This window comes from Notamacropus eugenii, chromosome 3 (genome assembly GCF_028372415.1).
Source record: "Notamacropus eugenii isolate mMacEug1 chromosome 3, mMacEug1.pri_v2, whole genome shotgun sequence".
NCBI lineage: Eukaryota > Metazoa > Chordata > Mammalia > Diprotodontia > Macropodidae > Notamacropus > Notamacropus eugenii.
In genome coordinates, this window is record NC_092874.1 from 230,967,151 (window position 1) to 230,983,761 (window position 16,611).

General features: G+C 47.1%; 1 protein-coding gene across 3 annotated transcripts in view; it reads right to left on the reverse strand.

The window, feature by feature from the left end:
* The window catches only part of ITGA7 (integrin subunit alpha 7), a 33,224-nt gene extending 19,374 nt beyond the window's left edge, over positions 1 to 13,850 (reverse strand). Inside the window, exons 1-10 of one of the 3 annotated variants that reach the window (XM_072654945.1) lie at positions 13,400 to 13,850; positions 8,118 to 8,245; positions 7,937 to 8,016; positions 5,036 to 5,291; positions 4,344 to 4,475; positions 3,927 to 4,046; positions 2,599 to 2,806; positions 2,088 to 2,281; positions 1,833 to 1,921; positions 1,552 to 1,679 (exon numbers count right to left, since the gene is read on the reverse strand). In XM_072654945.1, coding sequence (XP_072511046.1) covers positions 1,552 to 1,679; positions 1,833 to 1,921; positions 2,088 to 2,281; positions 2,599 to 2,806; positions 3,927 to 4,046; positions 4,344 to 4,475; positions 5,036 to 5,291; positions 7,937 to 8,016; positions 8,118 to 8,245; positions 13,400 to 13,587 — 1,523 coding nt within the window. In that variant the 5' untranslated portion in view covers positions 13,588 to 13,850. The remainder of the gene's footprint in view (positions 1 to 1,551; positions 1,680 to 1,832; positions 1,922 to 2,087; positions 2,282 to 2,598; positions 2,807 to 3,926; positions 4,047 to 4,343; positions 4,476 to 5,035; positions 5,292 to 7,936; positions 8,017 to 8,117; positions 8,246 to 13,399) is intronic. The other 2 variants (XM_072654944.1, XM_072654943.1) reach the window with 2 other exon arrangements.
* Positions 13,851 to 16,611: the final 2,761 nt, after the last annotated feature.

Sequence of the window (16,611 nt, forward strand, 5' to 3'; positions counted from 1 at the left end):
GAAACAAAGCGGGAAACTGGGCAGACATTTTTACATCAAGTTTCTCTAATGAAGACCTCACTTTTAAAATATATAGAGAACTGAGTCAAATTTATAAGAATACAAGTCATTCCCTAATTGATAAATGCTCAAGGATATAAACAGGCAGTTTTCACAAGAAATCAAAGCTATATATGGTCATATGAAAAAATTCTCTAAATCACTATTAATTAGAGAAATGCAAATTAAAACAATTTTAAGGTACTACTTCACAGCTATCAGATTGGCTAATAGGACTGAAAAGGAAAATGAAAAATATTGGAGGGGATATGGGAAATTGGGACACTAATGAGCTGTGGGTGGAGTTGTGAATTATGAATTGGTCCAAATTGTGAATTGATCCAGACATTCTATAGAATAATTTGGAACTGTGCCCAAACAGCTATAAAATTGCTTATACCCTTTGACCCAACAATACTACTACTCAGTCTGTATCCCAAAGAAATTAAAGAAAAGGGAAAAGGACCTAAATGTACAAAAATACTTATAGGCTTCTTTTCGTGGTAGCAAAGAATTGGAAATTGAGGGTGTGCCCATGAATTGGGCAATGGCTGAACAAGTAAAAGTATATGACTAAGACAGAATATTTTTGTGCTATATGAAATGACAAGCAAGATGGTTTCAGAAAAATCTGGGAAGACTTACATGAACTCATGCAAAGTGAAGTGAGCAGAACCAGGAGAACATTTACATGGTAACAGTAATATTGGAAAGATGATCAACTTAGCTACTCAGACCAAGACAATGATCCAAGATAATTCCAATGATGAAAACTGCTAACTCAGAACTGATGAACTCCGAATGCAGATCAAAGTATACTTTTTCACTTTCTTTATTTTTCTTACTTTATTTTTTGTCTGTTTTCTTTTGCAACATGGCTAATGTGGAAATATGTTTTACATGACTTCACATGTATAATCTATAACAAATTGCTTGCCTTCTCAAGAAGGACTAGATAGGGATGAGTGAACATGGACCTCAAAAAAATTTAAATAGATATTAAACATTTTTATACATAATTGGAAATATTTAAAGAAATAAATAAAAATATTTTTTTAAAAAATTAAAGAAGTGGTTTCAGAGAAATTTGAGCAGATTTCTATGGATAGATGTAAAGTGAGAAGAGCCAGGAGAATAATTTATACTGCACTATCAACAATGTAAAAAACTATAATTTTGAAAGACTTAAGAATTCTAGTCAACACAATAATCAATAGTGATTCCAGAGGCCTGATGATGCACCATGCTACCAACCTCTAGACAGAGTGGCAATGGACAGTGCCAAAACGGGCATCTATTTTATTTAGCTAAGCTTATTGGTTACAAGGGGTTTTTTTCTTTTTCTTTCCCCACTGGGGAGAAAAGGTGGGAAGAATCAAAAATGAATTACTGATAATTGAAAAAAATGAATTACTGATAATTGAAAAAAATTTTTAAAAAAAGGAAGAGTGGGATGGGAGACAGTGGGATCAGGACCCATGTCAGGAATCAGAGATATGGTCAGACCCTTACCTGAAGAGTGCAACAGTATCAGCCAGTGACCCCACCAACAGGTCAGGATAATCATTCCCATCCACATCCAGGCCCCCGGACAGTGAATAACCAAAGCTCTCTATACCCACGGTCTCACCTTCCAGAACCTGGGAACCAAAGATAGAATACCATCTTTGCTTCAGCCTCCCATCTTTTCAAAACTCCTCCAGTAACCTCTTTGCACTTCTTTCAAGCCTCCATGCACCCTCACCCCTCCCTCTGATGCCTGATCCTCATTCCTCTGGCCAATCCAGCCTCACCTGAGCAGGTTTGGGGACAACCCCCAGGCTGCTCCCATGATAGATGAAGACCTTCCCTTGTCCATCAAAGGGGGCACCTACTGCTATATCTGAGAGAAACAAGCAGGGATGGGGAGGCTCAGGCAGGAAAGATAGTCTAGGCTCCCAAACTTCCCTGACCCAACTTGAGTCTCTCTCTTCCCCTAACCCCAGCCCATCCTCCCTCCCTCTAGTCTCTTTATTCTATTATGTCACTCTGATCACTCACAGACCTACCTGGAAAACCATCCTGGTTGAGGTCCCCCAGGGTGACCACACTGACCCCAAACATAGAACCAGGAGATCCAAAGAGCCGAAGGGGAGAAACCCCTGCCCAGCGCCCTGCCTGGTTCACGTATACATACACAGCACCCCCCAGCTCCTCCTGGCGCTCAAAGAAATAGGGAGCACCCACCATCAAATCTGCCCAGCTGGGAAAGGACAGAGAAGAGAGGGTCAAGTTTGGAAAACCCTGCCCAGAACCTTCCCCAGTCTAGGAGAAAGTGGCCAGAGCAAAGAAATTACCCAACACCACCCAACAATAATCAAAAATAAGACAATAGCAGTCAGAATAGGGTCCTGGACCCTGAACCCTTTCCAGTTAACTCTTCAAACTTTCCCTGCCCTTAAACCATTACGAGTTAACTAAAATCCAAGAGCCTGCTTTCCCAGTGCCAGTGGTGAGATGCGGGTACTTGAAGCCCTCCAGGCTAACTCTGGCAGTGCCCCTCATACTGGCCCGTCTTACCCATCATTGTTGAGGTCAGCCACAGCTAGTGAATAGCCAAAGGCAGATGTCAGGCGATCCCCAGGCAGCACAGCCTCGGGCACCAGACGGCTAGCACTGTCCCTTCGAAGAATCACCACAGCACCGGTGTGGTTGGCCCTCGGGGCCCCTGCCACAAAGCTCAGCTCATCTGCCCTCATCAGCCCCTTCCCCGAGTCAATGGAAAAGCCTGGGGAGAGGAATCAGAAGCAGGAGAAAAGCTGACAGATAAGCACTCCACTATCCCCCACCTCCATGCATTTCTCAATACTGGAAGTCAGGAAACACCAGAGGAGCGGTGGCCCACCCACTGCTCCCAGGCTTCTTTCCTAGATCTGTCTCCCCATCCCTCCTCCAAACACAAGAGTACAGCCACACACTATCTCTCCCCAACCCTAAAAGGCAGGAGAAGTGGGACTCAGGGCTGCCTGCAACTGCATGGGGGGGGGGGGGAGAGAAACATCACAGTGCATAGGATGGGGACACCCTAAGGCTTCCAGAAAACCCAGATTCCACAAGGCCAAACAGAGCAGGCAGTAGAAAAAGTACATGGGGGGAGGGGCAGAGGAGTTAGTCCCACCCCAATTTTTAGATGGGTAGGGGAAGAAAAGCCTTCTCCCCATTCCATACAGTGCCCCAGACTCCACGAAGTCTGAGTATTCCTCAGTACTTTATCTTTCCTGACACCCACCCCCCCATTCTTCCTTCTATCACCCAGAGCAATAAACCCTCCACAGAGTGAGAGGCCATTAGGCAAACCTCCCTCCACTCCCACAGCTCTCAAGCCTCATTCTCTCCCCACAGGAGGAGATGTGAGGGTAAAACAGAAACAATAACTTACCAACACCCAGGCTGATTTGACCACATTTTTTTTCCTTTCTCCCTTCTCCCCCTTACCCTGGGGCAGAAGAACTTTCTTGTGACCTCTAAGGAATGAGATGCCCACCCCCTCTCCATACATCTTTGAGTGTCCCAGATCAACAGAGAGTCCCCCGTGATGGCTAACCCTCCCCCAACCTACTATAATCATGACCCTGGTTCTGTTCATAGCAGGAATAGGGAATGGTAGTTCTCCCCTCTTGGATATGCCTATAGAGTTCCTGAGTCTCCATTTCCCCCCTCAGTCTTGTCTTCTCCAAATGCCCACACACCCCCACCAGCTTCATTTCTGTCTCAGAACCCAAAGTTGGCATCACCTTAGTAAACAGGGAGAAAGGAGAGAAGACCAGTGTCACCCAGGAGAAAAAAGGAATCCTATAGGTGAAGACCTCAATGGACCAACAGATGGGTGGGGTGAGGGGCTTACAAACCTAAGTAGCTATTGAGGGCCAAGTCTCCAGCTGATCCCGTGAGCCGGTCAGCGGGTTCCAGGGTTTTATACACCAGCTGATCAGGATCTGAGCTATCAATGTTGGTCATAAAGAGTAACCCTGCGAGAGGAGGAGTGAGAGGGGAAAACACCAGGGAGAGGAGGAGAGGAGACATCCAGAGGTGGGGGGAGGGACATCAGTATGGGGATGAGGGATGGAGAGATAGACAGACCAAGAGACAAGGTAAAGGAAGATAGAAAATGAGAGAAGGGGTAACAGAAAGAGAAATATAAAACCAAGGACAGGAAAAGACAAAAGAGAGAGACCAGTATAGAGACAGAGGGAGGGGAGTATGGAGGGGAGGAAGAGAAAGGAAAGCAAAGGGTTAGAGCAGCCCCGGGCTGGAGAGCCCCATACCAAAGTAGCTGTTGGCAGGGACAGGGATAAGGCGGGGGTCCTGCTCCTTTTCTCCCCCCGCCTCGTAGGGCCCGTCGTCCAAGTGGGCCAGGTCCATGGAGCCCTGGGCACAGAGTTCCACCCGGGCAGTGCCTGTAACAACATTCCCATTTAGTGCCAGGGGAAGGAGTCACTCCGTCTGAACCCTGAGTAAATCAAACAACTCCCCTCAATCACCCAACCACCCTCAGCCCCAAGCCTCCTAAAACCTTCCAAACTCAGCACTGCACTCACCAGGTGTCAGCTCAGCCAGGAGCAGCGTGCAGAGGTGTGGGCTCTATGTGAGAGCACGGGCTGCAGTGCTCATGCATTTCGGATGCTGGAATGTGCATGTGTCTGACCTCAAGTGGACCTATCCATGCATTCAGGTGATCATGCTGGGATATTTATTCATGTGTGTACTTGAACAGAGGAGGACACATCACATGTTCATACATGTGCTGGCCTAGTAGGGTATATATGCACACACATGTGGCCCATGCCACCAGGACACATGATTGTGTACATACTGGGTTGACGGGCCCTTGGCTCTATCTCTAGAGCAGTGAGGGGTGCAGGCATCCCAAGATCCCAAAGGTAGGAGAAATGGTTAGAAGAGGGAGATTGGAGACAGCTTGCATCCCATTCTACACCCTCCGTAAGGAGAGACTCACCTTTCCAATTGTAGGTGCCAGGTGCCCCAAAGAGGAGGTAATGGTTGTCAGGGGAAAAAGCAGCTGAGGTTCCCTGCTGACAGAACCCAAACTGGTCGTGGCCCTGGGGACGCCCCTCGCAGAATTTCCAATCCCCTCCATCCAGCTCATCCCGAATTGTCAGGTCCTCACTCAGCACAAAGCATCGGCCAATTACATCCCGAGTCTCCAAAGTCTGGGCCACGCGCTGCCTTGCCTCATACAAGTGGGCACAGGTCTACAGGATATGGGGAGTCAAAGGTGTCAAGGTTCCTCACATGCCACCACTGCCAAAGGTACATGGATACAGACAGGACCTTCTCATACCAACACATACTGAAGTGCCAACCAAAAACTGGACACAAGCTACATCCTTACCAGTACTACATGCCCTGGCCCACCTTGTGACACATAGCCACGTATCATGCATATCTGAGGTATTTGCATGCACATAAGACCATACCATCTCAGAGGCTTACATGTTCCACACTGCCCCAGGTGTCCACATGCGCAAAAAAAAAAACCACATGATCAAACCCCAACACGATCTAGATACACACACATGCAGCTTAAGACTTAGTTCATGCTGTCAGTAATCATACAGAAGTCAGAGATTCAGAGATGGAAGGGAAGTTACCTAGTTCAGCTGATCACTAAGTATTTAAAAAGTGTGCTAATGTGCAAGGCAGTGCTGGAGATACAAATACAAAAGGGAGACAGTACCTGCCCTTCAGGGAGTTTACATCTTACTAGGTTAATACAACATGTTCACAGATAAGTAAATACAGTATACTTACAAAATAAATATGTACTGATTGGGGGTGAGGATGGATTAGGAAAAACACTTTGAAGCAGGTAGCATTTGAACTAAGCCTTAAAAGGTTTATAAGACAGAGGCAGGGGTGAAGTCCTAGGCATGGAAGACAGATAACCTGTACAAAGGCATGGAGGTAGGAAATATCTTGTAAAAGAGAAAAAAAAAATAGGCTAACCTGTCTACTTCATAGAGTGAATTGAGAAGTGGTTATATGTAATCAGCCTGGGAAAAAAAATGGACTGGAACCAGATTATAAAAAGACTTAAAATGCCAGGAGTTTGTACTTTATTCCAAAGACAATAGAGATGTACTAAAGCTTTTTGAACATTAGAACGGCACAATCAGACTTGTGCTTTAGGAAAATCGATAGGGCAGGGGAGAGAATGAATAAATGAATGCAGGAAGACCTGCCTCTGAATCATTCCTATCCCCTTTTCTCTGCTTTTGTAAATCATACTCATCCTTCCAGGTTCTTTCGTGTCCTCTAATCTCCTTCATGAAACCTTCCAGGACAAATCCATCCTTTTCTGTCCTTCTCTTGTAATTTACTGCCCCTTATTCATCCATAAACCATATCTCACCTGGTGGTGTTGCTGTTTGCCAGAGAACAAAGTAGGATCCTTGAGGGCAGTACCCCCTGAAGTCCCAGAGTTCAGAACAGTACTTTGCATATACTAGATGATCAGTAAACGCTTGTTGAATTAATAAATGATCTGGTACCATGACAAAATTTTAGTACTTTTAGTTAACTTTTCTCACCCCTCCTCCACTAAAGCCCAATTTCATTGCTTCCCCCTGGCATTGATATGATCCTTGGATGCCATCAGCAAAGTGGAGTCTCTGCCAGGTCCTCCAAGCTGGAAGGATTCACAATGTAGTCATCAGGGCAGGCTGTCTGTCAACAGGGCACCAGCCTAGCTAAGTTTGGAAAGGCTCAACATGAGAAAGTGGGCCAGGAGGTTAGGATTTTTTTCCCCCACCTTGACAACTCACAAAGAACAAATGTCTAAAATATCCATAGTGGAATAGTGGAGAAAACTCCCACATCTCATCATATATTCTTTAAAAATTCAGCTAGAGTGAAATGAGCAGAACCAGGACAACACTGTCCACAGTAACAGCAACAGTGTGCAAGGACTGCTTCTGATAGACTTAGCCTTTCACAGCAATGCAAGGACCTAAAACATTCCCAAAGGACTCTTGAGGCAAAGCGCCATCCACATCCAGAGAAAGAACTATGGAATCAGAACACAGACTGAAGTAGACTATTTTCTCTTGTGTTACGTTTTGGTTTGGTTTGGTTTTTCTCATGGTTTCTCCCATTCATTTTAATTCTTCTATGTAACATAACTGACGTGAAAGTGTGTTTAATAAGAATGTATGTGTAGAACCCATATAAGACTGCATGCTATCTTGAGAAGGGTGGGGGGTGAAAGGGGAGAAAAATTAAGACTTATAGAAGTGATTGCTGAAAATTGAAAACAAATAAATTAATTTTTAAAAATTAATATAAAAATAAAAACTCAGCTAGGTGGTACAATTAATAGAGTGATAGATTTGGAGCCAGGAAGACAGTAGTTCAAATACTGACTTAGAAACTTACTACCTATGTGACCCTGAGCCAGTCACTTAACCTCTTATCTCAGGATCCTCACTTAGCCTTAGTGTCCTCTTCTGTAAAGCGAGAATAATAACAGCACCTCCCTCACAGGACTGCAGTAAAGCTCTCAGTATAAATGGTAGCCCTTAGCTAGGACTATTATCAAAAATTCAAAGTATTCCAGCGTTTCTCATGTTTTATCTCTTGCATTGACCCTGTATTCCAAAAAGAAGAAAGTAAGATCCTTCAGGGCAAGGGTGGAGTACATTTGTCTTTGTATCTCCAGCACGCAGGATAGTACTTTACTATACTGAGCACTTAATAAATGTCCTACCAATAGATAATCAATTTCTTAAGCGCCAAGAGACTTCTTTGTATAAGAAATAGCCCAATACAGTGTTAAGTCAAAGCTCAGAGAACACTTGCAGAATGAATGAACACCCACTCACACGCAGTAAACACTCACCACAACTTTGCCCCCAGGGCCCTGGCTCCTAAGGCTGACTCCCAGCCACTGGTTTTCTTTGCTCTCCTTCTGCACTTGAGCTGTAGAAAGGACAGCAGAGAGTGAGGGGAGAAAAGTCAAGCTCAATATTCCTACTCTCCTCCCTTCCCCGTCCAACCTAGGTGCCCTCCCAGTCTCAAACCTCCTTGGTCAATGTCCACTCGGTAGCAATCATTCTCATCGCTGGTCAGAGGACAGGCGTAAAGACCTCCAGTGCGGTTAGCCGCCTGTCCTGGGAGGGCTACAGCTTGGGGGGCACCTACCAGAAGCCTGTAGAATGGGAGGAAGGAAGGGAGGGAGTTAGAAGAGTCTCATTCTCCTCCAAGACTTATTTATCCTCCTGACAACTCTGTATAGAAGGAATGTCCAGGCTGAGAGGCCCTTGGACGCCAGGTGGCATCCTGACATTGAGCACAACTGAGCACTGGATCTAGAGTCAAAGGACCTGGATTCAAATCCCTCCTCAGACACTCCTGCCTCAGAAGTCCCTTGTGCCTTAGTTTCCCTCTATGTAATAAAAACAATAACAACAGTTATCATTTATGGAACACTTTAAGTTTTGCATAGACATTGAATCCTTACCACAGCCCTGAGTGGTGGGTGCCATTTTACAGATGAGGAACCAGAAGAAGGCAGAGGTTAAATGACTGACCCAAGGACACAATTAGCAAATGTATGAAGCTGGATTCACTTCACCACCTAACCTCCTCTAGACATACAGATGTCCCAGAAAACACCAGAGTTGTCCGCAACTCTTACCACAGCAGATTCCCCCACAAATATCTCCATTCAAAGGCCACAGAACATGTGTTTCCTCTCTGCTTATTATTGTTAATTTGAAAAAACCGCTTATTCCCAGCACCTGTTCCTAAATGCCCCACCCCCTCCACAGTCCAGAGCTCCTTTGCCAAGTTTGCCCCCTCTCTCTGACCTAATTTGTTCCCTATCAGATGCCAAGAATGCTGGGGGTGAAGGGAACAGGTGACCACAGCTGGCATGGAGAGGCGGTCTGGATGCCCCATTTCAGGAGGTTCATTTTAGTCCTGCTATCCCTGCTGGTCATAGCAGGAATGACCACCATCCCCCAATTCCCCAGGATTCTACCAGTCATCTCTACTGTTTAGAGTTAGGCTCAGGGTGAAGGGAGGAAAGAATCAGAATGGTTTCCCTGTCTCTCTCTAAAGTCCATTCTCCAGCCTCCACTCTTCTCTCACTCTCCTCCTCATTCCAATGGTTCTTCCTCTCTATTCTGCTTCCTCCTCACTCCCATTCTAACACAATTCCCTTTTCACATCCCTCTATACTCTCCCTATTTTCCCTTATCCCTTTCCCCATTCTTTCTCTGGCCCCTTTCATCATCTCCCCATTTCCCCTCCTTCCTTCTACCCTCAACCTTTCCACCACCACCACTCCCACTTTCCCAGCTACAATTTTTTTGGCCCAACAATTTTCCATAGTCACAGCCAAGGCTCTGGCCCCAAGGGTGAGTTATGCTGGGAATGGAGGATGACTGAGCCCCCTGGGGCAAAGTAGCAAAGAGGCCAAGAGTGGGAGTGTAGGGGTGGGCTTGGGAGCTGAGGAGAGATTGAGAGGGAAAAATAAAATATGCCCATTTAGCCACATAAACCTTCCAGGACTCAGGACGAAGGCAGGATTGGAGGCAAACAGTTTTCTTCAACCCTCTTAGGGTCTTCTGACTCCTTGCTCCACCTCCCCTACCAACAGTAATCATTAACCATTCACTCACTCCCCCTTTCAAGAAGCAAAGCCAGTGGCAATGGTAAGCTGGAGAGAAGACACTGTCACTTCAGGGGTGCAGGAGGAAAGGGTAGATAATTCCGGAGCTGTCAACCTGTAGAAGCCTATACCTTTAAGACCCCTGGACGGGGCAGTAAAACTTTTAAGGGAGCCAGTCCAACACTTCCATCCAAGGGGGCCCTGGGAACATCCCTGAAGAACAGTGTGGCTCTGTGTCAGTGGGTACGTGAGCACAGAGACCGACAGCCCCTCCAGTGTTCAGAACACTGACACCAGAACAGTGATGATTAGCATTTATACGGTGCTTGATGGCTCAGACACACTTTACATATAAGGCTCAGGCTTTGTATTGCTTGCAGCTTTTAGCACAGTACTTTGCACACAGTAAGTGCTCAGTATACATTTGTGGAATGGATGGATGGACAGACCCATGGTCAAGTTAAGAGAGATGAAAGTCTCAGCAGCCTCAGGATAGCCTCCAAATGCACCCAGCAAACACCTGAGAGCCCATCCGCTGCACACACATGCTGAGCCCTGATTTGCAGAGGGTCAGGGTTGTGTGGAAGGGGCTGGAGAAAGTCTTTCCCTCCAGCTCCTCTGGGGACAGAAAAACTAAGTGTACAGATGGGCCCAGCCCCATGGGAGAAAAGGAAAAGGGAGGAGTCTGAGAAATGGAGAAGAGACTCTTCCAAGGACACAGGCACAGACAGACAAAAACTTGGGCCTCAACCTTCTCTCACCTTCCTTGGCAACCCTCCCCTCCTCACTCCCTGATCTTGACTCAGGCTTTCTGGGCTCTTGTCAGCTCCAAGCTCACGAATTCCCCAGTCCCTGGCTCACTCCAGACTCTGGATGGGATAGTAGCTGCAGTGGCAGCCACTGCCAGGAGAAAAAAAAGGAAAGAAATATTCTCAGCATTTGGGAAGGATAGGAAGGTCAGGGGCAGCATGAACTTGGGAACCTTTGTCCATGTCACCCTACATTCCTCCAGGACACCACCACAGAGGGGCCTGGATTGATAGGTCCCACTGGACCCAGGTCTCTCCCTGGGGGGGAGGGGAGGAAGAAAAAGAGAAGTATCTTTTTGGGAATTCTCATGCTTAGGGTACCTCCTATATGGGGGTCACTCAGTCTGGGGGAGATTCTCCTGAGACTTCCTCTGTGGATTCTGCTGGAGGAAATACTATGAGATCTCTCAGGCTGGTGAGGACTTCCTTCTTTGGGGTCTCCTCTATGAGTTCTCTCAGTCTAAAGGTTCTCTCAATCTAGGGTACCCTCCTCTAGGGGGTCTCCTCTATGGATGCTCTCAGTATAAGGGGTTTCTTCTGTGAAATCTCCTCTGTAGGATTTCCCACGCTAAAGGTTCCATCAGTCCAAGGGGGTTCCCTTTGTGGAGTCTCTATGTAGGTTCTCTCAATCTAAGGATTTTCTTGGTCTGAGAGGCTTCCCTCTGTGGGGTCTTCTCCATAGGTTCTCTCAATCCAAGGATTTTCTTGGTCTGGGGGGCTCCCCTCTAGGAGGTCTCTCCTGTGGGTTTCCTCTGTCAAGTCTCCTCTGTAAGGTCTCTCAGTCTAGGAATTCTATCAGCCTGGGGGCTCCCTTTGGTGGGATATCTCTGCAGGTTCTCTTAGTCTTAGAGTGCTTCCCTCTATGGGGGGTTTCTCTCTAGATTTTCTCAATCTAAGAATTGTCTTGGTCTGTGTAAGGGGGTCTCCTAGTCCAAGAGCTTCAGTCTAGAGCATTCTTCTGTGAGCATCTCTCAGACCAGGCATCCCTATAAAGTGCTGGGCAGTTTTTTTTTTCCCTAATTTAGAGAGAGAGGGAAGGAGAGGATATTTGGGGTGCATAGAGAAGAACAGCAAGGCTGAAACTACAACAGGAAGAATTTTTAGTGTCTTCCTATCTTTCCCCTCAACAATAGGTCTAGAAACCTCCCCTGTACAGATCTTTCTGTCATTCTAGAATGAGGAAGGGGCCCTGCAGCTTAAGCAGAAGAGTAGTAGAGATGACCCTGGCAGTGTATGCTCATCCACCAAAGTCCCCCCCACCCAGGCCCAGCATACCCCAGGAGAGAGGATTAGGCTCTACCTTCTAAATCAGTCCTCAGAATGGCAATGGGGGAGGGGGGAGAAGGGGCTAGGAAAGCTGGGATGGGGTGGGGGGAAACTAAGCCGGTAAAAATAACTTAGAATTTCCCTCGAAATAACAGCGTTCATCATGTCCTAAAAAGGCCTCCAAGTCTGGAAGACTTGGGAATCTGGCAGAGGGCTCCATGCTGGAGGATGGGAGGGACTCCAAAAGAGGACAGCTACTCTTCACACACACACACACACACACACACACACACACACACCCTTATAAGATCTTTAGGGACCCCTGGGACCACAACCTACTCTCATTTGACAGGGAGCAAAGAAAGAGATAGAAACTAGCTCTCTCTCTTTAAGAAAGAAAAAAAAAAGAGGATGAAATGGCAGCATCTCCTGGTACTACTGCCCCAGCCCCTTCCAGAAAGATTGATTGACAAGGGGGAGGAAATCCCAGGGGGCTGGCACTGATCGAAGTAATGGACTCAATATGACTTGGGGGAGGCTCTGGAGTGGTGAGTTGGGGTAAGCTAAGACCCCAGCCCTAGGGTAATCAGAGTAACAAGCATCATAAAAGAGAAAGGAGGGAGGATGCTGGTGCAGGCAGATTTTTTTCCCCTTCTTATCTTTATCCCTCATGAAATAACCCCTACTCACACAGGTAGCTAAAGAAGTACCCATAGCACACATAAATTATGAAGGAGTCCACCCTGCACCCAATGGAGGCACTCTTAACAGGTCCTAAACGATCCAAAACCAACCCCGTTCCCACCCCCAACCTTCCCATAGATAAGATTCCATGATGCTAAGAGTTTGGAGTGAGAGGAGGGAAAGGAGCAGCAACACAGCATCCTTCCTGGGGTCTAAAGGGAAGCTGAGGCTCAAATTACTTGGATTCTTTTTTTATAGCTCCTTCTTTTGAGACCCTGTTTGCCTGGACTTCTGCCCACCCCCAGCTAGAAGAGTGAATCATAGCTTCCAAAGCCCATTCCATCCCTCTGCCTGCCCTACCCTTGCCAACAGAGGTGCCAGGTCTCTATCTCATTTTTTAAAAATTAAAAATTAAAAAACCAAACTCCTGGAAAGGAGACTCCATCAGCCTTCCTCCCCTCCAGACGACTATCTCTCACTACTCTGACTGCTGGGAAGTTATTTCTGGTGTCTAACCTTCACGCCTTCCACAGTAGTCTCAGCCCCTTCCCCCTCGTCGGAACAGCCTGAGAATGGTATGTCTCCTCCCTTTATGGAACCTTTTCTGGTGAGGACTGGGTACTGTCAGTTACTGAGTCAACCCAAATAACAGGTCCTAATGCTATTAAGGTTGCTACTAGAATAACACCCACTCTTAGGGCTGAGGAAGGCAGGAGGCTAATTAGCAAAACTTCAAATTCCCAGTCCTCACATAATGCAGAAGTTGGGTATCGTAGGGATATAGGAGAGGAGGGTGGGGCTCTGTGCAGAATACAAGAGCTAAGGTATGAGGGAAAGATCAGGAGCAGATGGGGGAAATGAAGGTAGGGAGATAAAGATGGGTTGAGGGCAGGGGGCAACCTAAGACCACTAGAAGTGAGTGACTCACCAGCTCTGAGGACGGGGCCGAAGCTGCTGATGCAGGGCCACGGAGAAGCCAAACAGGCTCCCAGGATCGCCCTCCTTGCGCAGCGCACTCATCACGTCTAAGTTGAAGGCATCGGACCCTGAAAGCAGCCACCCCAAGAACAGGGAGCCCCAGAGGCAGCAGAACCGCAGGGAGCGAGCTCCAGCCATGGGGACCGCGGACCGCCGAGCCCTTCTTCAAGGACCTAGATCCGCGCTGAACCCTCTTGTTTCCAGGATCTCCTCTGATTTCTTTTCTGATGTCTTCCGATCGCCCTCTCCTCTCAAGTACGCCTCCCGCACTCTCTGTCCCTCATTCCCTTATCCAGCGACTCCTTCTCCAACAGCTCTCGGTCCTCAGCCCGGACTGCTGACCTGCTCAGCTCTGGCTCAGTCTCCCACTCCTGTCCCATCCCCCGGGGGCACCGCCCCTGGCCCCTCCCCTGGCTCCTCCCTCAGTCCTAGCAGGTGGAAGAAGCCGGTAAGGAGTCAGGGTGAGAGGGGACCCTTTCAGTTCCCCTTCAGGAGTCAGCCACGCCTTCCCCACCCCACCCCATCCCACCCCCACACAAAGCATCGGCGGCTCGGGCCTCCCCGCTACCCTCCCCTTGGTGAGAGCTGTGCAGTGGCTGCCGGCCTGGGGTGGAGGCGGCGCGCAAGAACCCGCGGGAAAGAGAGGAAATTAGAGGGGAAAGGGAACTAGGCAAATTTGGGAAGGAGAAACAGAGAGAAAGAAAGAAGAATGAAAGGAAAGAGGAGGTTGGGGAAGAGGAGAAGGGAGGAGGACGGAAGAGATGCTCAGAAAAACCAAAGAGAAGATAGACACGGAGTGAGACAGGCAAAGGGCTGAGGAGCCTCTGCTCCTGAATATAATTTGGGCTAATACCCTGGCTTGTGAACGGATACCTTAGCATTCATGCTTCCCCCTCTCCCTCTCACACATACCACCCCTACCTCACAAGAACCCAACCCGGGGGAAAGGCTGTATCGGCTACAACTTCTGCCTCCTAGTTTTAGGGGGGCTGGAGAAGAAAAAGAAAAATGAAGGGAAGCGATAAGGACATGGGCAGGCTGGAAAAGAAAGAAAGAAAATAGGAAGGAAAAGGAAATGTGGAGAAATGAAATGTGGAAAAGAAAAGGAAATGTGGAAAGGGAGAAAGCTGAGCAGACAGAAGGGGAAAAGTCACTGGGTGAAAGAAGGAAGATTTTTTTTTAAAAGGGGTACTAAAAGTGTGGAGAAAATGAGCATAGAAGGAGGCAGAAGGTTAAGAAGGGGGAGGACTGGGGTCTGTTCCCTTCATTCTCTACCCTCTCTTCAGCATCTGGCTCTGTCCATTTGGATTCAAGGGCAGAGAGAGGAAAGGTGCAGAGTGCTAGGCTAACTCCAGGAAGGCTCTTGGGTCGGGCTGACTAGGGATTCCAAATGGGACCAGCATGTCCATCCTTCCACACGCTTTTACACTATTGGGACAAAGGCCCAAGCACACACTTCTGGAAAAGGCCAGGAGAAGAAAAGGGGTGGGGAAAAGAGACCAGGGAACATTTTCCAACTTCCATGCTATTTATAACTCCAGCTAAGCACTAGGGCCAGTAAGAGATAGGAAACAATTTAGAAGGCACCAAATCTCCTCCCTCCCTTTCTGGGGTTCCCTCTCTCTCATCGGGTATGTTTCCATGGGTTGGTCTGCCTTTTCGCTTTCTTTTGTCTTTCTGATTGGCTCTGTCTCCTCTTTCTCTACCTCTATCCCTTGTCTCTGTAACTACTATGATCTTTCTTGTTTTCATCTCTATATCCTCTCTTTCTTTCTCATTTTTGCCTGTTCCCACCTCTTTTCCTAAGATTCCACCTCTATTCCTGTATCTTCTCTAACTCTAATCACTGCCCCCTTCTATGTCTCCTTCGGTTTCTCTGGATGTTCATCAGGGACCATATTTTAACTTCTTCATCACTGAAACCAAGAGAATGGATTAATTGCTCTAAGAACAGGTTTCCAGGTCTCCTGAATGTCAGGCCAGAGCTCTAACTCCTAGAGCATGGGACCACCTCCCAATATTTCCTGTACCACCGCCACTTCCCTGATTTGCAATTTCATGATTTCTATTTACTCTCATCCCCACTCCAACCCGCTGGCTTCACCAAATCCCAGGGTTCAAGCTCATGCCAAGAATCTTCCGACTTGCCAAGTTCAAATATTTGGGAAGTCACCTCACCCAACACAGTAGGACTAAGACAGAGAGAAGGGAGAAGTCTCCCAGAATTAGCCCAACTATAAATAACCTTCAGACAGTCAGAAGAGAATAGGGGGTGGGGGCAAAACAGTGTCATCAGACCAAGCTGGATATAAAATTAGACCCATAGATCTGTGCCTTTGAAGGGAAGTAAAGGGCCCTTGAACATGGGCTGGGAGGAGTCACTGGGGAAGTAGTAAAAGGAGAGAAGAAAGTAAGGGGAAGCTGGGAATAGTGAGAATTCATTTGAACAAATGACCTATCAATAAGATGCCATCAAGTTGCTTATGTGTGAGTAAAGAGCATAAGACTTTGTAGAATAGTGCCGATCCAACCAGTTCCATACAGAGACTTTGGCCCTTCCTGGGATGAAAAGGAAAGAGGGAGAGAGGAGAAATGGGAATGGGAGTTTTCTCAAATCCACTTCCTAGGCTTCCAGCCTTCATGCCCTTTCCTGTGTTGGACTCTCTACTATTCTCTTCCAGATAATCTTATTCTGTCCCAAACCATCCCAAACCAACTACAGAATTAACTTTTCCCTCTATAACACCTGAGAAGACAACCTTGGAGCCTTTGTCCTAGAAACCATCCCTTCCTTCTGAGTACCCGACAAATAAAACACATTCTCACTTCAAGTTCCTCCTCAGAATTGGAATCTCTTTACCTCTGACCCCTAGCCAAAACTAAGGCCCAAGTCATGGCTGGGAATGACGGAGAGTAAACATAGCCAATGGAGAGCCAATTTGGCCATTGTGATGACTGGGGAGCTGAAGGAAACTTTAAACTTTGAAGAGAAGGCTCTTACTTTATGAGAGGTTAAATCTCAAGATTTGCTTCTTTTTGAATTTTGGTCCTCATCTTGAACTTAACTAGACTATTCCCCACTACTCCCTCTTGCAAACCCTAGGTTATTTCCCTCCACCTTGGTCTCCCTGTTTGTAAGGTGCTTCTCTATGCTTCTATGCT